Source organism: Buteo buteo, chromosome 13 (assembly GCF_964188355.1).
Source record: "Buteo buteo chromosome 13, bButBut1.hap1.1, whole genome shotgun sequence".
NCBI classification, from domain to species: domain Eukaryota; kingdom Metazoa; phylum Chordata; class Aves; order Accipitriformes; family Accipitridae; genus Buteo; species Buteo buteo.
This window is the reverse complement of record NC_134183.1, coordinates 22,731,756-22,754,547: the sequence shown is the minus strand read 5'-3', so window position 1 is coordinate 22,754,547 and position 22,792 is coordinate 22,731,756. Positions and strand designations below refer to the sequence as shown.

Genomic DNA, 22,792 nt, shown 5'->3' with positions numbered 1-22,792 from the left:
AGTTTTTGAGAAAAATATTTACACTGCAGCTGAATCAAGCTGCTTTGCAGCCAAAGCCCAGCAAAACTGCAACAACGGAGAAGGTTTTGTGTCTGCTTTTTAATGATTACATCCTAATTACAGCAAAATTTCACCCTTTCCCAATGCTGGCTGGGAGAATCATTGTAAAATGCAGGGTCCTGCAAATTAGCAAGCAAGTGAACAATAAAATCCCCCCCAAGGATAATGCATCACAAAACACACTGCATTCATTTATTTGGCGAAGTGCAGTTTAATTACTTGTAAAAATAATGACTCCTTTGTATGGGCTCTTGCTAACATGCGTTGCTGCTCTGTATTTTGCTGAGTGGTACAAGTTGCGTGCCAAATTTGCGTGCATGGATTATACAGCGTGCACATAAGCAAAGAGCAGAAAAGAGATTGTACAGTATCCATTGTGTTTTGACAGCACACAAATGACATATACTCTCTTCATGGAATTTGCTTTTCTATATTTTGAAACTCAATATTTCTCCTCTCAATAGGGATTTTCAAGCCTCAATCCCATCTCATTGCAAAAAACGCTAAGCACGATAAAAATCTCTGCTGGGGAATCAGGATGTGACTGTTTTGCAGCTGCCACCCTCCCGTGGGGAAGAGCTGTGTCAGTCCCCATGTCACACGGTGCTCTCACTGCTCTGGCAGCCCCCAGCTCATAGCACAGTGCTCCACCACCATCCCACCCATTGAGAAAGGGGGCCACGACTTCCAGCATCCACAGATTTCTGTTTGCAAGGCTTCATGGAGATAGCAGGGTTTTCAGAGTCACAGGATATGTGGCATGACTGCAGATGTTTATACATTTTATTTCCACCCCGCAGTCCAAGAGGAACTAACCATAATGAACAGTTTAAGGATATACCAAGAAGAACAGGAGCTGGGATCTTGATGGTAACATTACTGAAGTTGCTAGTGTCTTATTTTCAAAGATGAACTGTAAAGGTCATCAGAGAAATCCCTTGGATTACACCAGCAGCATCCGTTGAAGGGAATGGCACAGGACAATGCCTGTAATCCAAGTACTCTTCTTTTTTCTTTCCACTGAGTGGGAACTGATATTCCAGTATTGGAACCAGTTGTGAAATACTCCACCAAATACATGAATAGCTGTTGTAATAGTTTTGTTTACTTCCTATTTCTTTTTAAATTACCAGCTCTACTCATATTCAGATTGCAGTATTTGCTGTAAGCTTTATAATCAAGTTTTGGCCAACTTAAGCTTTCTGTAATAGTTTTGGCCAACTTAAGCTTCTTGACAGTATGTAAAGTGCGTTAACATGGTTAGTCTCACTTTGGAGAACTTTGCTGCAGTTATAGGATGAATTTGCACATTCCAGTTTTACAAGATAGCATGCAAGAGAGTTGTATGTTTTCACAGTATGACTGTTGAACTTGATGGAGAAAAAAGTAACACTGTCATCATCCCTGTATTAATCCCAGCAAAGGAGGCAGAAGAAAAGGTTAGAGTATAGCTCCTGTCCCACCCTGCACCTTCTCCTTCATCCTCACTTTGCATGTGTTTAGCTGAATTGTTAAGAGATGAAACTTAAATGCAATCACTCCAGCAAAATAGACCGTATTTTTTGCCCTCTAACACTCCGCCCAACAACTACAGAAAGCAGAATAATTTACAATTCTTAACAGAGAAATATTGCGTGATAATGTGGAAAAAAGCAGACTCCTAAACATGACATTGGGTCACTCAACATAAACCCCAAGTATCTGAAAATTCAATTCAGAAAAACAAAGTTAATAACAAAGCTTAAGAGAACCAGGCATCAGAATAACACACAAGCAGACCAAGTCTTTTCCTTTACAAATAGCCCCCTGGGGACTTATTTAAGCTTTTTGTCTTTATTAGCCTCAGCTTTTAAAGCTAGATCTCCAAACATTTGCTATTCAAAAATAACTTATCTTCTGAAGGATTCCTTGTAAAACACTGCAGTAAATGCTCATGCCACTAGTTACTTGCTAGGAGTTTGTAAGATCTGGCTGCTTCTTAAGACCACTCAAAAGAGAACTGTTTCTGCTGTTAACTACTTGCATTAATTCTTACCTGCATTTTTTTACCTATACTGGTAAGATACCTATTCTCTACAAGATGCCACCTTATTTCAATACAATTATTATTTCGTTTAATCAAAAAACTCCAAATCTACAAAGTAAGAACACAACAATCAACAACCACCCCCAGGAAGCCTGTTAGCTCCCCCCTTTGGGGCAGCTGTGCTTGTTCAAAGAAAAGCTTTTTCACTTGAGTTTGTGTACGGTTTGTCTTAGTCAATAGTACGGAGACTCGCTTTGGACCTTAAGAGACACCTGGAAGCAGAACACTGTGCAACAGAAAAGGAGAACATAACAACATTACTGCGTTTCCCCTAAACCCTAAGGACCTGCTCCCATTGTTGCTACCAAGAAAGGTAAAAGCAAAATTTTATAAAAATTGCCTTTAAGGATAGAGTATAGCTCTATCACTATTCAGTAATAATGTACAGCAAAGGCATGCATGATACAGAATGGAAAACCAGCAGAGGAACCATCAAGTCATCCTTACTCTGTCAAAAGCTGGTGCAGCTTCTGGTAGCCCCTCTCCAAGGCCAAGCTTACAGGCGTTGCCCCTTCGTTGTTGTGGATGCTGAGAGCTCCTCTTCCACCTGGCTGCTGGAGCAGAAACCACGTCAGCCGCAGCAGACCCAGCCTCACCGCAAAATGCATCAGAGTTTCCCGAGGGATGTTCTCTGGGAAGAAAGAAGAAAAAAGAAAAAAAAAAGAAATGGGAATTTGTAGGCTATGGGTTAGGTGAATGTCATATCCCCACCTCCCAGCCACACCACACACAATGGCTAGCATGGAGCTGACAGCCTGAAAGCTGAGGAACCTGCAGCACCTGGAAAAATATGCTGGCTGCCAATATCCAGGAGAGACCAGTACTTTAAAGCAAGGGACACACTACAGTGGGACTGGAAGTGCTCAGGACCTCTCAGGGTGAGACTGACCACAAAAGTCAATGTGACAAAAACACCATTTCATAAACAGCCACAGCAACCACCAAGTTGCAGCGCTTCCAAACAGAACCTGGCATGGTCAGGTGGGTTCTTCTAGATGTCCAAGCCTTCTCCTCACATACCCAGGACCAGGTTTCAGGAACGGACAAGTTTCGTTATTTAATGGGACGCTGATTTGTCCCAAGGCATGAAAAAAATCAATTACATTTGAAGCACCAATCTAAACCAGTTATAGAAGAGAACAGTTTAACATCTCGTGTAGAGAAAGAAAATGAAGATTTTGCTTTCCTGGATTGATTATGCCTCAGACCAGCTTTTCTCAACTTTATACAGTAGCTCTGTCATTCTCAGTAGCAGCATTTATAAACTAGCAATCTCTACTGCTGCTTTTTATGTTTAATAACCGTGACCTTCTAATTTGGTAAAAGTCACTCTTGAGCCTAAGCTTTCATCTCAGAAAAATATCCCCTTACTCTAAAAGCTGCAGCCCTAGAACGATGCTCTGAAAAGCTTCAGCCAAAAATGAGCTCCAGATGCACTGCTGAAATACAGTATTTGCAGATCAAAGCCTGTTACTTCTGTATGAAGGGCAAAAGCATTTGGGTTAAAAAAAACCTGCAAGAAATATAAATTTGTTCTTTTAATTAACAAAGGATTTCAGTATTGATTGGCAGCAACAACAAAAACAAAGCACCAACTAGGTCTCAGTAAACCATGCCAATAAGCACACATGGTATAATACCTTTAATATCATAGCAATGATTTATTGGGTTATTAATTTGGTTGCCAGCCAAACCTATACAGCAGGTTTAAGAATAAAAGTACATGATGGCTTTAGGATTTAATTAAGTATTTTTTCCTCAAGAAGTATGCCCCAAGAGAAATCACTTCTTCAAAGTGCTGTTGTTTTTCTTGCTTACTTGCTTTCTTAAGGGACATCGTTAAGACGTCCAGTGAAAAGCAAAGCAAAAATGGGCAGTTCTCCCCTGCCTGACATAAAATTTTTCCCAACTTTTTGGATCAACTCCTGAAGAACTGATCTGTATTCAAGAACCAAAAGCTTTCTGGCACTGTCTTTCTTCGAGATGACTCCAAATTAGGTCTCTGGGCTACAAACCAATTCTTCTCCCTAACCTCCTCTTGATTACCGTAAAGCAAAACCATGCTGTCCTGAATACATGAGTGTGTCTGAATGGAGGTTCCAGCTGATCAGAGAAAAAGGGAATAGCTGAGCTCACTCAGAGACAAATTCTCAGCCTGTGGGAGAGTAATGACACGGATTTTGGTATTAAATGCTATAGAGTATAATGATTTAGAAATAAACAACAAAACAAGGTAGTTAATCAATGATTGTCAGCCTTGGATTTAAACAAAAATGAAAAATAACACACCATATAGACAGACATAAGGGAAAGGCTACTGATGAGGTTGCAAAATGAGAAAGTGTGGATACAGGTAGGACTTACACACAGTGAAAGCAGATGCCCAAGGTTTCACTCAATGAACTTGTACTTGCACAAAGCTCCTACATTACCTGTACACTGGCAGAGTCAGCTAGTGTAATTAAAGTGGTACAACTCTTCCTACTGAGATGTAGGAAGCACAAAAGCACTCCTGTTAGAGCAAACGACTGCCATCCAAATAAAGAATGAGTTGCACTTGTCTGACCACATGTGTTCTAGCACAGGATCTGCTGTGCTAGCTTCTTTGTTGAAAGGAAAAATCATCTTTCTAACTAAAATAGAAAGCCTTGCACTAAAACTGAGCAGCATAGACCTGCAAAGCATAAGCATGAGTCCCTGGACCAAAATGCTTCCTCCTCCTTCAGCTGAGAGCCTTACAGTTAGGTGGAAGCATCTTTTATTCATCATGGTTCACCAATAAACACACATACCAACTGCAAGTTCTGCAAGATGCAGGCAAATATTCATCCTGTCCCTGATCCAACTGGGTGTCCCTGTCTCTTATTTCCATAGATGAAATAGAAATAGAAACATAGAATCATTAAGTTTGGAAAAGACCTCCAAGATCCTCAAGTCCAACCACCAACCCAACCATGCCCACTTAACCGTGTCCTGAAGTGCCATGCCTACATGTTTTTTGAACACCTCCAGGGATAGCAACTCCACCACTTCCCTGGGCAGCTTGTTCCAATGCCTGACAAGCCTCTCAGTAAAGAAATTTTTTCTAATAACCAATTTAAACCTCCCCTGCCGCAACCTGAGGCCATTTCCTCTCGTCCTATCTCCAGCCACTTGACAGGAGAGACCAGCACCCACCTCATTACAACCCCCTTTTAGGTAGTTGTAGAGAGCGATAAGGTCTCCCCTCAGCCTCCTTTTCTCCAGACTAAATAGCCCCAGCTCCCTCAGCCACTCCTCATAAGACTTGTGCTCCAGGCCCCTCACCAGCTCCGCTGCCCTTCTCTAGACACGCTCCAGCACCTCAGTGTCTTTCCCGTGGTGAGGGGCCCAAAACTGAACACAGGACTCGAGGTGCGGCCTCACCAGTGCTGAGTACAGGGGAACAACCACCTCCCTGCTCCTGCTGGCCACGCTATTTCTGATGCAGGCCAGGATGCCGTTGGCCGCCTTGGCCACCTGGGCACACCGCTGGCTCCTATTCAGCTGGCTGTCGACCACCACCCCCAGGTCCTTTTCCGCTGGGAAGTTTTCCAGCCACTCTTCTCCAAACCTGTAGCGTTACATGGGGTTGCTCTGACCAAAGTGCAGGACCCGGCACTCAGCCTTGTTGAACCTCACACAGTTGGCCTCAGCCCATCGATCCAGCTTGCCCAGATCCCTCTGTAGAGCCTTCCTACCCTTGAGCAGATCAACCTTCCCTCCCAACTTGGTGTCATCTGCAAACGTACTGAGGGTGCACTTGATCCCCTCGTCCAGATCATTGATAAAGACATTAAACAGAACTGGCCCCAAAACTGAGCCCTGGGGAACACCACTTGTGACGGGCCACCAACTGGATTTAACTCCGTTCACCACAAATGCCCCCTCCCAGTTGTCCCAAATGCCCATCTGATGTAATCTGCTCATATGACTGCATCATCTGAAAATCCCACCTTTTCCCCATTCTTTTAAAACAACCTTCTTTATCATCAATTTAGTAGACACAGTAGTTCCAGCATTTGGATGGAGGTGTCTACAAGTGCAACTGAACTGAACGTGGCCCTGCCCCAATGCCTTTGAGCAATGACGACGTGCACAGAAGATCTGTACAAGAAGACATGGCATGTTGCCATCCAGAGCATATTAAACATACAAACTCACTATCCAGGCCCATTTGGAAGGCTCTGCCTAACATATAAACTGGCATGAGGCCATCCTAACAGATGGGCACAGATGATGGCAGCAAAGAGACAAAGTACTGTACACACAACAACTGTAGGGGCCCCGGGCAATGGCTTTAGAAGGTTTTGGAGTGTGCAAAACTTGCATGGCTACACTTAAAAGGCGTGTGCCATCTGTGGGCTGGATTAACTACTAATATATAATGAAAAATACATCTGTTGGTGTATGATGTTGCTCAGAATAAGATAAGAACTGGTCTGCATCAAGTACAGGAGTGTTGCTGGATGGAGAGGGGAGGAAGACAGATGGATCCCTTCAGCCTTCCTACCTCTGAAGGGATGAAGCTTGTAGCACAAAATGTTGAAAATTCAGCCAATGATTTCAAGGTATTGTCATGGTGCAAAATGTCCATCCCAGGCATGGAAGAATAAAAAAAGCTTTAACAATCGAATAGCCAGAGCTCTTTCTCCTACCCCATATCAAGCATGAGCTCCGCATCTTAAAATGTCTGTCCTTTGAACATCAACAAAAAGCTTCTTGTAATTAGGAGACTGTGGAAACACAAGACACATGATACTGGAAAGGCCAAGGTTGTTTTGTTCCCTTCTCGTTTCCTAGTAATAGGCAAGAGTTGAAACATATGATTATTGTTCCATTATGGCAGGGCACTCTAATCCAGCTGGCAAAACATAAGACTTTAGATATATTATTTTTATGTATTTTTTTGCAGCTGTGACACATGAACAGACAGTTTATCTGGGTAACTAAGGACAAAACTTCCATAGAAGACTGTCAAATATACATTGCTAACAGTAACGGATTAATGTTTAAGCTGTTATTAGCACAAAACAAATAAGCATTGAAGAAAAGAAAATTTTGGGTATGACACATCCAAGAACACACAAACTGTTCTCTAAGTGAAAACTTTCTTTTTAGTTCTGATTAAGTAACAGGAAAAAAAGAATACTGTTCCTTTTTAAAAATCACTCTTTATATAGAGTAACCCCCACACCTAACTGCTCAGTTTATTCTCCATGCCCTGAGACATCTCATCAGTGAAGAGACAGCCATGGACTGGAATAGCTTGAAACATCTCTCACTAGTCTTCCTGTGACAGTAACCTTGCCTTCATTCTCACCCAAATTCACATATACTCAGCAACTTTGAAATCTAGCATTAAATTTGGCCTCAAAATCTTGTTCTCCTTGCTTCTGGTGGAAATGTTCTCACTGCTCAGATCAACCCTCAAGAAACATGGGGGGCAAAACCCAGCAACAAGCTATCACTTAACGCTGAGGTCCTAGAGGAAGGCTCCAGCAGACAACAGTACTGAAGAAATGTCAAGGCAGACACTGTGTTTGGAGTTAGGAGTTCAGTTAATAAAAAGGTGTGTGGGTAATTCTTTTTTAATCTTGTAAACAAGAAATTTTTCAAAGGACACCAAAGGATCTTCATGTCCCTATTCCCACTAATATCAAAGGGAACAAACTTTCTCTTGCCAATGATTTCTCAGCCACAAACTGAGCGGTACATCTCAGTACTGAGCAGTACATTTCAGACGCAGTCTGAACCAGAATTATGTTCTGCTTCCCATTTTCCACTGCAGAGGGCATTAAATTTAGGTATAGAAAAGATTTTTTACATCTTATCAAGGACTAAAGCTGAACAGATTGCTTTGCAGTGTTGACGCAGAAAAGATCATGGCAATGTATACCATGAAGTCCTTTATCAGGGGGCAGCATGGAAGGTAAGCAGCAGATTAGGAAAGGATATGAAACCCTATGAAAAAAGTACCTGTAACTATTACACTGAAAGGGTTCGATGAGAAACTATAGAGTGCAGCAGATGAACAGATAAAAGCTTTATGTCTGAAAAACATCATCAGCTGCATATCTTTAACATCCTCCCATGCAAAAAAGATTAGCTCCTAATAATCAAATTTCCTTCTAACTATTTCTAAAAGCTTTTTAAAGGGGTTTTTTAGGCTTTTTGCTTTTTTCTTTAAAATAAGGTGTTTTTTTGGTTAATTTCTCTCTTCAGACTTTCTCCATTTCTGTAAAACAAAACCCAAACAAATTAACTATCTCTAATCATGGTGACACTTGCGTTGCGCTGTACACTGCAACCCTACTGGTTTTGTACACAAAGTTATTAAACTCATAACCCAAATCTATTCAGACTATTTCAAACCAGGGCAAAGCATTTCCTTCTCAGTCCACCTCCTACCTGGTGAGCTCATGGGGTTTCATTTCTCAAGCAATACTTACTGCACATGGATGTTTATTCAGCAGCATTTCTGGGAAGCTGTACATATTCAAGAGGTCAGTAACTGTGTTCCTAAAGTTAAGGAGCTGTTAAGTGTTTTATATAATGAGGTGGTCTACTGGTTATATGCCCATAATTGTGGCTATCTCACAGCTCACCAAAGCGACTGCTTCTCCTTACCCTCCCAGGGGAATGGCTCCATACCATAGTTGATCACCACGACACTCTGCCAATGTTAAAGCAGCTCCTGAAAGCACCACCTCAGAAAGTTCACACCACTGAAATTGTAACCATAGGTCTGGGTTTCACCACTTACTCGTAATGAGCAAAATGAAAAGGCTGTTTCCTCAAAAGTTTTGTCAGAATATTAAAAGAGATTTTGAAAGTGATCTGTTTTCTACTGATTATTAACTAAGGATTAAGCTCTCTAAGCTTTTCATACCTGAGCCTTAGATCCTCCCTAATTTTTTTTCTGCAACACAAACAAGCCATAACCATTACTCATACCTCCAAATATTCTGTTCTGGTTTTCTAGTTAGCTTATTTTCTCTTCAGCCATTTAAAACAGAAAATCACAGCCCTGTATTTACATTGCATGCACCCTCAGAATAAATATTAAGTTTTGATTTCTAGATATAAAGTGTAACAATCTGTTCCATTTAAACAGCTGCCTTTAAATGCCACTGAGAACAGTAAATAACCCTACTTTTCACAGCAGTAACAACTATGTTCTTTACAGAGTTACACTGCACTTGTAATAATTAAGATGGACATGATTATATGGCACCTGAAAGTAATGCTGTGTTTGGAATACCATGGTGACAAGAGTAATCCTTAATTATGGATATTCTGAAATTGTGGATGCCATTGGAGTTCATACAGATAGACAGATAATTAAGAGCAAGGCCCAGGAATCACCTACCGCAGAGGGACAGTGTATGGGTGGGAGAAGAGCACAGTCCTCGGGACACAACTGCCCCAGGACAGAAGTGATGAGGACGGCAGCCGTGCAGGGAGGAAGTCAGGACACACTTACTTGCCCAAGGGGGTTCAGATACACTCTTTACCTGCAATGTAAATCCTTTCCCTACACACACATGCACTCTGCTCTGCCCCTGCAACACAAGGACACACTGCTGCGCCAGCTGAGCAGAACCACGGCACCATGCATGGCACTGCTTCCTCCGTCCCCTTCAGCCTCGACACGTGCTGGGCTTTTGTTTTTGCTATTCAGTTCATTTAACCAAATGGTTGAGTATCTTCTGCCTGTTTCAGCAAGAAAGGATGGAGCCCAAAGACCTCCAAAGTTAGGAAACTTAGGTGCTCCCATCCCCAGTTCTGCTAGCACGGCACCGAATGGGATCTGGAAGATATTTTACTCTCCCAAATTCTCATTACCTGGGACCTCTGTAAAATATTTTATAACTGTGGGTAAATAGATACTTAATGCAAGTCTTTCTGGGGTCCTTTTCTCTAAGCTAAGGATTAAAAGCTAAGACTTGTTCTCTGAGGTCTTCTACAAATAGCAAGCAGGAGGCTGCACCTCAAGTGTCCTACGCAGCAGGTGGGTTCAGGGAGAAAGAAAAATAAGAGATGGAAAGCAGGAAGGCAACTTAGAAGTCTGATGCACAACATCCTGAGAATAAACCACACAGCAAAAACATGGCCACCGTTACTGGAAAAAGAACCAGAACACCACAGGTCCCTTCTCCGATTTCCAGTCAGCTCCACAGGTGTTGGTTGACTGCTAGTTCTCCACAGGAATGTAATGTTGATCACAACACCCTGAAACCTTTTGAGAGTAGCTCTTATGAGGAAAAGCTTGAGAGAATAGCTTTTATATATATATACACACATAAATATATATGTGTATATATACGCACACACATATATTAAGGGGGGAAATATTCCATAAAGAAATTGTTTCCTAGATACCTATTAAAGTCAAATCAGGATCAAATCAGAGAGGCAAAGAATTAGAAATAAGAAATTTGTGCAAGAGTATCACCTTTCGACACAAAAGCAGGCAGGAAAAGCTGTAAGATGAGACCACTGATAAATCGTTTGAGAGAGAGGACTCTGTTTTCCAAACTCGCTTTTCCCATCAGGTATTCATAACATCCAGCCACTGCTCTCCATTGCATGAGCGTTACTGTCAGTGGTAAGACTAGGCTGGGTACCATGCTCCACACTGCTGGCTGCTGAACAAAAAGCTCATCATCAAAGCCCCAATGCTACAAAAACATAGTGTGGTGTTAAATTTGGCACAAAGCGTTCATTTAAAGCTTGCTGAGGTCCAGACAAATCCACTTCTTCAGTGGATTTTGGGTGAAGAACGAAGAACTTACTACCACAAACAACTTTAGTCTTTCACATTGTACAAGAGTAATATAAATTAATAAATACTTGGTTTTGAGCAAGTTAACCAAATCATTAAAATACTACTACTGTGGGAATTAGAATAACCAATGCCACTCAATGTATTTAATCTTTGGACAGTTTCTTTTTAAGCAATAAAACCTTTTGCTGCTCTAGACCAATAAAAAAAAAAAGAATGAGAATACTGCAAATGAACATAGTGGGGTTTTGAAAATGCACTGATAACAATACAGGAAGAAATGTTCATTTTATTTTCAATTTGTTTGAATGAAAATGGTGTCTAAAGAGGTAACAGAGGAATAAATGTAAAGAATACCTACTGTGAAAGATTACCAGGATTACTGAAGCTGAACAAACTTCTATGTTGAATGGCAACAGCTAGCTTAAGTAGGTTACATACAAATAAATATAACAAAAAAGGGGCACTGGAATGTTTGCAAATGTCTTCCAGCAGTTTTAAATAATCTTGGAGGTATTTCTAACATGCAGCTGAAAGGATGTGCTCTTAACAATTTGGCTATATGACCGTACCATACCTGTAATCCTGAGCAATGGCAAACTCTTAAAGAATGAAGACCTTGGTTTGGTAACCAAAACATAAGCAAGTAGATGATTCTCACATAGCTTTGTCAACAGTAATCCTGCACGTTTCCATACTAAAAGGTCAAACCTACTAATGTGTTAGAAAAGAGGGAGGGATGCTGCTGCAATAACATAAGGAATAATAATGGATGAACGCAAACCACTGAAGATTATTTTAATGATGCAGCGACCAGTCTACTGGTACCCAGGAGCACATGGGGTGTTACGTCCCTCCTTCTCCTCAGTGTGGGGACCTTAACCGTGCACTTCACACTGTACAAACCTATTGACACGAAAGATTAGTTAAACAGCTTCAGCAGATGGAGCTGGGTTACTTTTAGCAGCTTCTCTGCCCTCTGGGGTGTGCGACAGCAATGAACTCCCTGCCCTCTGCTCAAAGACTGGTCAGGGTTGGGTGCAGGCAAAAGCAAGGAGAAGCCTCCACATAGAGCCACCCCCTCCTCAAAAATCACCACAGAGTTCTGCTTGATGGTGGATCTTCTACTTAGCTTCTGCCTGCAGAAAGGCCGTTACCTTTTGTAAAAGCTAGACTTCTACTTCAGTCCTTAGAAAAATCAACTTTTAAACATGCTTGACAGCAACAGCCATCTCTGAACAGCAGTTCCCCATCAAGCTGCAGCACTCAGGGAGCTGGCTGAGGCTCCCGCCTCACTCCTGCCTTCAGAGGTTTTGCTAAACAGCAGCGTTTTGTTTCAAACCCACAAGAGCCCATAGAGACATGCCAGCTCAGAGGCAGCACTAAGAATCTTTCAAGAAGGGATCTGACATTTTCTTTTGTTCTCCTTTCTACAGCATTTTCTACTTTGAGAAGGTTATTTGAAGTATATGGTGCTGACACTTAGCAAAAAGTGAAATATGAATTGGAATAGCTGTTCATAGGTAGTGATGCAGTGCAGGACGGGGTGTCCCACTGGAGGGGCGCTGACCAGAATATGTCCAATTGTTCAAATGCTTCCACAGTTTCAATCTTTGCTGTGCTCTTTTCTCTCCCCCACACAAATTAACCCACGAACACCAGTACAGGGGTGCTAGATTTTACCAGAGGTTTTTCTAACCTAGCACTCCATCATAAGTCAGGGACATCTCTTCCATCTCACTGTAGCAAAACAGAGTTTTGTGACAAAAAGGATGCTTACCCATGCAAATCTTCCCTGTCACAATCACAAAAAATTCCCCCAAATTCCCCATGTATAATTATCTCAATGCAAAAAATTACCAGATAAATCTACCTCTAGCAAAAAAGCTGATCAGAAGATGAAAGACAGACCAAGACATCAATAAACTGCCCTTTTTCAGTTATTTATGAAAGGACTCGCCAGAAGGGAACTTATTTCACAGTACCAATATTCTTGGATGAAAGTTGCATTTAGTGCCATTATGTTTACTCACTTATACTTCTGTCTGCAAAAACCTCACTACAAGATGCCAAAATGCCCAGCGCTACAGAGCTCAGCACTACAGAGCTCCCCCTGTTCACACTGTAGATGCAATGCTCTACCGGTCCATTAGCATTCAGAGCCCCACATGATCACGACTTTCAGGCACACAAGCACATGCTGAGCAAATCAATATAAATCTTATGGCCTGATTTCCCCAAGTGCTGTTTTTCCCAAGAATAATCAAAGTCAGAAAGAGAAACTGGATCTCAGTCTTCCCGCAAAATCAGCAACAATTCAGAGCTTCAATCAAAGTTTTTGTTAACTTAAGATCACTCTGATGTATTTTTATCACTTAAACCAGAAATGTCTGCATTATCACAACTTTTTTTAATGCAGAAACAAACATCAGTGTCTTCCACACAGGGGAAAAAAATACCAAGTGTTTATCTCCTTGTAAACATATGACAGCATCTCAATTTCTATCCAGAATCCATTAAATGTGTTCAAGTCTTTTAAAATCTGCTAATGCTGCTTGAATTGCCTGTCTGTGTATTCACATTTACAAAAGCAGTCAGCAAGTCAGTGAAAAATAAAGCAGGAAAATCTCCTGCAGAAAACCCTGTTGCAGCAAGCAGAACTGATCTGCTGTTCCGAGCAAGCCACATCCCATTCCTATCCAAGTGTTTACACTATTGCATCCTGTAAAAGATAACAGATGCCTCACAGCCATTTTTGTTAAGTGAAACTCTTTGCCAAAATACCCTGAAAATTTACAGCAAGGATTTGTACACACTGGAACTAGTCCCCCAGTCCTTCAATATGCTTCCTTAAACTCCCCTGTGAAAAAAAAAAAACCCAAAAACAAAAAACAAAAAAGCAGAACTCCAAGGACATGGACATGCCATAGCATCCCAAAAACCTTGGCACTTATGCTTCAGCAGTTGCCAGAGACTTTGGGCCAGCCTTGGGGTTTATTTATAAGCTCTCAGTAGCCCTCGCTGCTGTGGTTAAGGGTCAGGGTTTCCCACCTTCGCCTTCTTTTATTTGCAAAATTGTCCAGGATTATTTTGGGGAACGCTTGTATTTGCTCAGCCAGTGTCCAACCAGGGATGCAATACAAATCCTCAGGGGCAGAGCCCCAACTTCTCCAAGAAAAATCAGATTTATTTTACACATTACAGTCGCTTTGCACCTGTGTGATAAAACCAACAATTACCAAAAGCACCAAATTTGTGGCACAAGGATATTTCCAGGAGCATCAGACTTTCTAGACACATGCTTCTTTCAGGAAATCTCAGAAGCGTGATGCTGATACACTTACCATTGCATACAGACATAAAAAAAAAAACCACCTTTCTGGGTATATGTTAAAATATTGACCATTTACAACAGATTGTGCTATTTCATATGAGAAGACACAGAGAAAACATCCGTGCCTTACATATTTTAAGGTGGCTGAAGTGCAAAGTATAGGATGTATATGTAGTAGGAGCATGCTGGTGCACATCACATCCCATCTCCGAGCACGGAGACCGACACACCTTTTGAAAGGTGTGTGGAGGATTCCCAAAGCAGGGAACCATTTCTCCCAGGCTTTTTTACCTCTCTCCAAACCCACAAGTCTCACACGTGCCCTAGAGGTCCTCACCGGTCAGAGACTGGTCTGCTCCCAGCACATTCCATTCTGCCGGCAGCTTCAGGTGTCGAAATGCCAAAGCCACTTTCTCATCCAAAAAGTCCACGTCCGCAGCAGGTGGTCTTGACCGGTCCAAGAACCGGGTGAAATTTAGTGCCTGCTGGTTGCCAGCACAGGTGGCCAGAAACTGGGCAGCATCATAGGCTTCATCCTGGACAAACTGGAAACTCTCTTCTGCCACAACGAGAACAGGATGACCTTCTCTAGAGGCACAAAGCGCCACCTTCACTGTCTCACAGCAGTCATGGCCTGCAAAATAAAACCAAGGGACATGGTAAAAAAGAACAATTGCATGCACTGAAGAAACACAACTGAGCAACTCATTTGACCACATAGTCTTTAATACTAAATCAGGTAAGAGAAAGTTATTGAGAGTTGCAACTCTAAATTAAGCACTATCTTGGGAATTTATATGTATCATCGGGGTAAGTATTTATTACAGACTTTAAAAGGAAAAGATATGGAACTCTTCTGTTTGGCACAATATAAACCAAGAAATGTAAGCCACTCTTATCTGACCACACTATTTTTGATCAGTGACAAGTAAACCCCAGAGCGTTAAGTAATTCAAGTGAAGATTTTGCTAACATACCAATGGAAATTGCAGTCCAAACAGACAGGTTATATAGTCAAACTTTTCTTTTCCAGCTCCCCAGGACTCCAGTAACTCACCAGAAACCAGAATCCAAGTGCTGCAAAACTACGTACTCCAAATGCTGTCACAACACTTGGCTTGTACATAAAACACCGCAATTTCACCTAAAACAAAGGCCTAAAAAGCAGCAACGGCTATGAGAATGCAACCTGCCCAGGCATGCCCTGTGCATGCTCTCAGATCTCAGGCTCACTGCTGCACCTGCCCTTCGGATTTGGGTTCACATGACAAAATTAAAACTAAGCTGCTTCTGCTAAATAAAAACATGGAAATGGCCACTTTCTGTATTTACAAAACAAAAAGGTTGGAAGCTTGATAACTTTTAGGTTTATTTATTTATTTATTTAGGGCAAAGGAAGCAAGAGAAAGGATGCCCTGGCATTTCATTGACTCAGAAACTAAAAAAAACCAAAACAAACAAACAAAACCAAAAAACCAACAAAACCCACAACACCTTTTTTGCAATTTTGAAAGGAAAAATATACTATGTGTTCAACACAATCAGCACTTGTAATTGTCAGACATGCCCCTTCAATAATAAGGTTTGTGTTTCAAGTTCACCGTGCGGCACAGTTTCTTGTTCCAGTCTCGGACTGACGTCATGGCTGTTTCTGCCAGAACAGCATGGACCCTGCACTAATTACTGGAAAAGCTTCTTTTTGCCCATGACCTCAGCATACTACTACATTCATGAAACCCTGCTTAATTGAATACAAAATGACGATTTATTTTTAAAGGCTTGAAAATTCAATTTAAGCCCCTATTTGTGGTCAGTGGGAAAGTTTCCTTCTTGTGTCGGGGCCCTTTGCTGTTGATTTCCCTGACAAAAGGAAAAATATGTCCCTAATCTTCATGGTCTTTCAGCCAACCTTCTGAATCTGTTCTGAGGCTTTTGGCATCTATACAGGTTTTGTCTGCTGAAAGAGGCAATCCTGAAGTTAATTGAAAGGTCAAAACTGCTATTACGACACTGCGGGTAGCACCAAAATTGTCAGAGACGAGGCTGCATGGCTTCCTAAGCAGAGCAAATGCAGCTGGAAAGGTATCAAAGCCAAGTGTAGAAGGGGAGGATGAAAACACACACAGATGTCACTGCAACAGCTCAGTACAACTGGGAGGCTCTGAAGCTGAAAGGTGAGAAAGCTTCTTTCCTTCCAGCACCAGGCATTTATTCACAAAAGGATGATGTGAAAGCTGAAGGAATACATATACTAGTATTGATGTTATAAAAAAGAATAAGGGTAAGAAGACCTACTTCTACTGTTCTTGGAAATATTGCACATGCATTGTAATACGTCACCAATCAATAGGACAGGCAGTGGCAGGGATCTCAGCAGCCTGGAAACCCATTCAGAAACTCCACCTGCCCTCACAGTAGGAGCCTCAAATATTCAAGGGAGAAGCGAGGAGACGGTGCAACTTTTGGGGAGCTTGCTTTTAACGCAGTTCAGAAGCGTACACCCCTCCGCCTTCTTGCTTTGCTTATCTTCTTAAAGACATCAGAAATAGGAGCTGGTAAGACTCATTTATTTTGTTTAGAACCTCCACAAAAGCAGCGAGTTGCATGCAGCCCGCTAAGAATGCCGTACTAGCCTACAGGAGCTGACTCAAGTGCTGCGAACTTGGCTCTCCCTCATGCAAAGTGGTAGTTCACTAGAATGCAAAGGTAAAAAATTCATAATAAAAGACTCCTTAATAGCATGAGAAAAGCTAAATCTTTTTTTTATATATATTATTTTCTGTCTATTCGCATAAGAATGCCATCTGCAAAATAACCTAGAATATGGCTACTCAGCCAGAAAGCCAGTTGACTTTCAGAATTGAAGCAGAAGGCAAACACAGCCCATGAGCAGTTACGGAGAAATACTTCAGGACAGTCACTTCCTTGTCATGAAGCCAAACAACTCCTCTGAGGGACAGCAAAAGCTCCTCCATAATGGCAACAACTAGAGAAACCTCAGTCAAGGTACATCGTCTTCTTAAACCGGTACATCATGGATGTACACAAAATTCCCTTGGATGAAGCATATGTTAAACACCAGCCCCAAAATTAAGCAAAGCTACAGGATTGTTCAATGCAATGCAAGGGGAGGTGACAAAAAGGCCACGTTCTGATCTGCAGCCAACAATGGTTCTCTTGAAACTCCTCCAGATATCTAATACAGCCTTGAAAGGGAGGTGACAGAGCTGACGATCCATTTTCATCTAATAGGATGAAACAGGCATCCTGCTAAACCCTGGGGAATGTTCTTCGAAAGGGCAACTGCTCACAACGCTTTGATGTTCTCCTTCCTTACATCTGAGAAGATGTCAGACTCAGGGGGTAAGAGTCTGGGACAGGTTCTGACTTTTGGCAAACAGTTCAAACAAAAGAGAAGCCAGTAAGTAACAAGCATGGCCAATACTACAAAGATTGCTCAAGAGGTCTCTGCCCCCCTGCTTTGAAACCTCTACAGAAACGATGCAAGCAAACATGTCCCCAGTACATAAACCTTCTGAAGGAATTGTCGGTGGGGCAACGCTTCTCTCAACATCAAAGACCATTGCTTGCTTCGCCTAGACTAATATCTGAACTTCAACAGACCTTTTTCTCAGACCATTAGCAAAAGTGAGCTAAGCTTTCTGGCACTCTCAGGAGATAAGTGGTTATCATCTAAAACAAGCCCAAATCTGTTTTTATGAGGTTAAGTAACTTGCCCAAGATCACAAAGAGCTCTGGGCGGTGTCAGAACAGACACTATTGCTCTGATCATCTTTTCTGCTCCGGCTGGCAGACAGCAGGGCTTTCTCCTAATATGGGTTAGGCACCAAGTCATGCACTTTGCAAGCATCAGGGTGTTCAACTATTGACTACTGTAACTCCCTCATATACCTTCCCCAGAAACGGAACAGAAAAATGTCCAACTCATTAAAAAGGCAAAATAAAACCCTGGACGTGTCAGGAAGAGTGATATGCCTATTTATAGCCTATTTGTAAAGGTTTGCATTTTGGTGGGCTCAAAACACATGTATCTGAATAAATCACACAGATGAGTGCACCCACAGAAGGGAAGATAAATCTCTGTGCTTTACAACATGATCAGGTCTGCGATGCTGTTCAGCACCCCTCCTGATTGCCTTCAGTCTTCTCCAGAAATCAGGCCCATTGGCCAAAACAGCAGTCAAAAGCAAATAATGAAATACTGAACATCACCCCACTGGTATCATCCAGCAGTATCCCAGTGTGAATATTAACTCTTCTGACAAACACGACAGTTTTTCTGCCTTGTTGATGTCTCAGACTGCACAGAATAACTTCATGTTTATGGCTAGGCTTCTCTTCTTCACACTTTTTTTTCTGCCACAGTACAAAATCAGGTCATTTATATGCTGGCTTAACTGTGATAAAAGTCAAATAACCCACCCCTTAATTCTTCCTGCATTGCATTTTACCCCATTTCTCCTTCTGCTACTCAGTTACTTTAAATTTAGCTTGGAAACAATTCACTACTTCTAGCTGTTTTGAGAAGTGCCAATGTGTGGCAGGAAAAATACAGAAATTAAAAAACTATTTCAGTCTATGCAGAGATGGGTGCAGTGACTGCTTCTGTTGTGATAAAGCAAATTCCTCATCTTCACATAAAACCACACTTTAAAAATTACTTTAAATGAGACAAGAACTCTTGAACTAAAGAATTCCTTACTGGGCCACTTAATGAAGCTTGCTTTGGGCAAGACACAAGAACAAAAAATGAAAACACACAAGAACAAAAAAATGAAAACATGGGGTTCTGGTCTCTCTGTACTTATCCCTGAAGAGATAAGATACATCAGTATGATAGCACTGCCTCTTCTACACGATAACGATACAAAACAATGAGCAGGAGAAAAGGTGGAGACTTCTGAGCTCTAAGTCATTAGCAGACAAGTTAATGTACGGCCTTAGACCTGTCCATCTAATTGGTACCTGTGTCTTTGATATGGGGTGTGGTTAAAAAGGCAGCAGCAAAACTATTCAGACTTTTTCTTGTTAAACAGGGTGCACATGGAGACAAAACACCCCTAAACAGAGCTTTACTAAAACATGATTTCATTTCCTACTCCTCTAAAAGTGGAAATCCTGTCCAAACCTCCTATTTTCAGAATTCACATTTGAGCTATCAAACAATGGGCCCCCAGCCTGGGCAGCTATTTAAAGCCCTGCTGGAAGCACATGTTTGGGTTTGCCTGGTAGGTGACTAAGGACTCCAGTGCTAATTGCATCCTCTGAGTTACCATGGTGGAGCTGGGTTGAAAGAGGTCTTATGAAGAGATTTAAGCAGGACAGGAAAGCCAGACAACAAATGCGGCAAATCTCATGGAGTATCTTGGATTTGCATCCAAGAGATGTTGCCATCTGGTGGCTTGTGGACAGGGAAGCCAAGGGATCTCCTATAGCCATGTGAAAAGTGCTTTTTTTCTTTTTCAGAAATCCCAAATTCTGATTCTGAAAATCAGAGCCCATATTTGAAGCATGTTTGTGTGATTTACACAGTTATTGTGTTCACTCTTGCAACACAGGAAACCTTATGAAATACATAGGCACAGTACCAGCAATAGACAGGAGCCTTTGTTTTTCCTTTTAAACCCTCAGCTATTAATATGGAGAGTGTAGAAAGACTTTTTTAAGGCCTTTATACTGCAGATGCCTTAAAAATCTATAGATGTGTAGACCCCACATATCACATCTTAAATAATTTTTATACAGATTCAATCACTTTTTCCTGTGACTGATGTCATCTAGAACTGGCATCATTTCCTTTTAATTACACTGCCCAGAGCAATTAAGTACACCAAAGAGGATGGACTGCAAAAAGTCGTCTTGGCTACACTGTTTTATTCTATTTTAGGGGTTTTTTTTGTTTCATAATTAAGAGTATTTTCAAATCCACAACTGGTACTGCCAAGTGGTCATTTGTTATGCAACTTGTTTACCCTTTTCGTCTACCAGTACAAAGATTGTAATTCATAAAATACAGCTTTTTCTATGAAAAGTTGTTTCTTAGGGGAAAACAGTCTGTGGTAGAAGACAATAAAGCATGAACATATGTAAAGGATTTCACAGTAAAAGAAAAGTTTGAAATGAAGATATTTTCAAGCAAATTGAAATTAATTTTAGTCTATCCTTTTAACTAGCAGGAAGAAAGTAAGAAAGAAAGAAAAAACAAAAACCTGAGAACTACAGAATTAAGAACAAGTTAAAGATCGAACCTGCTTCTCTACCTTAGCTTAAGCATAGAGAGAAAAATCCCAGTGAGCCAAGGCATTTGGAGTAAACGGGAGTGTTTCAGCCCTGTAGAAACTGCTGGCAACCAGCTAGCAGCAGGCAGGCAGTCTCTCAGGCCCTTTTTCTGCCTCTAATTTTGCTCCTCCTCCCCTTTGAAACCCATACAAGAATCCCGCACCTTTTGAGATCAACCAACAAGAGAAACATGATTTAGGTATTACAGAGCAAAGGCTCAGAGTGATACAACACATTGCAACAGTACACACAAAGGCAATTATATCTCACAAAATTACCTTACTTAGTGTTTCAGTGACTTAGCTTATAGACAGGGTATTTCTTACCCTTCACTTGCTTGATTAGGAGCTGCTGCAGCTCTGGATTTACAGTATGGGACTGTGTCTCCCTGTCTGAAATTTCATTTCAAATTTCCTCCACTGAGCTCTTCTGCATCTCCCACATACTTCACACCCGTCTTTAAATGCAAAGCAAAATTTGTGCCCAGTAATAGAGCCGTTATTGTGATGGCCCACAAACTTGCACTAGATGCACTGCACAAATACTCAAGCTCCCAGCAGACCAGCTCACTTTGTGAGCTTTCTCCTGCAGGAATGTTCTCCCAAATCTGCCCAAGAGCTTCCTGATGCCGAGATGCCTCCACTGCCCACAGCAGGCTGTGGTTAGGGCTTCTGACTCATGTGGACAGGGGTGAGGTTGTTCCTTCTTTTGTTAGTTTGTTTGCCGGATCATGATTTGAGGCTTTTTATTATTAGGGTTTTTTTTCCAGTGGGGGGAAAAGCTGCTCTAGTAGCAGAGGCAGGCAATGAGGCTGCTGTCTTGCAATGAAGTTTCACTTCCCTGCTTTAACGCAGACTTTCTACACTACCACATGCAATCTGCTTGGCCATTCAATGTCTCAGTTACCCTCCTTACTCTGCAGAGATGTTGAGAAGAAAAACGTACATTAAAGATTATGACAGTCTCAGTTACTACACTAATAAGGACTTGCTGAAAAGCTTAGTTTACTACCAACACTAAGTAGGACGAGCACATGATGTTAAGTGGACACATCCATCCCCAACAGTAAAATTTCAGCAGCAACAATAGTTTAGCCATAGGAGCAGAGGTGATACCATCTCTCTGCATCCTTCTCTGCTTGGACGTTTGGTATTTTCTTAATAACCAAACTCCAGCAACCAAGCTCTTCCAACTAATGATGTCCAAACTCAAGCAACATCCAGTGCCATTACATCTCTCTCTGCTATGCCAACGGACTTTAACATGGTATCTGACAAGACAGCATTTGAAATTGTTCTGCAGAATTAAGAGTGCTGCTGGTACTGAGGAAAACTTCAATTATAGAGACTTTGAACCAGATGATTTATAAATTGAAGCATTGTAACAGTGACAGTAAAGCAATAGTTAAATAAGTTTTTGGTACCTTTTGCCTCAGAAGCTTAGTTGGACGATGTAACCTGATTTGTCCCTAGGCTGGCAAAAGAGCTACTGGAAGCACACAAAGCATCATCCACTGCCTAATTCTTGTATCCCAGTAGCTTATTTTGATACTTCAAGTTATGACAGATCAGCTCAGATGAGAATCTGTTTCTTACAAGGGGAAATTATTTCCCTTAAATTAACACAGTCAATAGTGGGGCAGGATAACAACCCCATCCCATCCTTCAGAGCAAGTGCAGAAATATAGGTAAGTATTTTGTCCTTTGAGTGACTGCTGAATCTACATTTAGCCACATCTTCAAGTAAAAAAAGCTGCTCCCATAAATTTACAATCAGGAGTCCTTTCTTTTATTATGTACAGAAATAAAAGCTTACATTTGAATTGTACTATTAACTATATATATTTTCAGTGTTTAAGGCTGATGATAAAGACAGCCTAAGAAAGAGGCAGATTGCTCTAGTAATTATATAAATGCAGCAGTCGTTTGACTCTGCAGTTGTAAGCTTTTATTTAGGTAAAGTCTTTCAGGATATAGAGAATTTTCACACACAATGAGAATTTAGGAGGTATTCTGACATTTTATACTTCCATTCTATTTTCTTTTAATTTCTCATCTAAAACCACCTTATGTTGTTGAGGTGGGGGGTTTTTTTTATGCGATTTCCTTTGAAAGCTTTGCTAAAACATTCTACTTAATTTTGGCAGCAATATAATTAAATGATTTCTCTTTCTGTTTTCTACGCTTCCGTACATCACCAAAACTAC

At 41.3% G+C, this 22,792-nt stretch overlaps 1 protein-coding gene across 3 annotated transcripts in view; it reads right to left on the bottom strand.

The window, feature by feature from the left end:
• The window catches only part of AKAP13 (A-kinase anchoring protein 13), a 227,667-nt gene that overhangs the window by 117,464 nt on the left and 87,411 nt on the right, over nt 1–22,792 (bottom strand). For 2 of the 3 annotated variants that reach the window (XM_075045059.1, XM_075045060.1), the window contains 2 exons: nt 14,624–14,920; nt 2,594–2,777 (listed from right to left, as the gene is read on the bottom strand). In XM_075045059.1, the coding sequence (XP_074901160.1) occupies nt 2,594–2,777; nt 14,624–14,920 (481 nt within the window). Of the gene's footprint in view, nt 1–2,593; nt 2,987–14,623; nt 14,921–22,792 lie in introns of those variants that run through there. The other variant, XM_075045061.1, reaches the window with a different exon arrangement.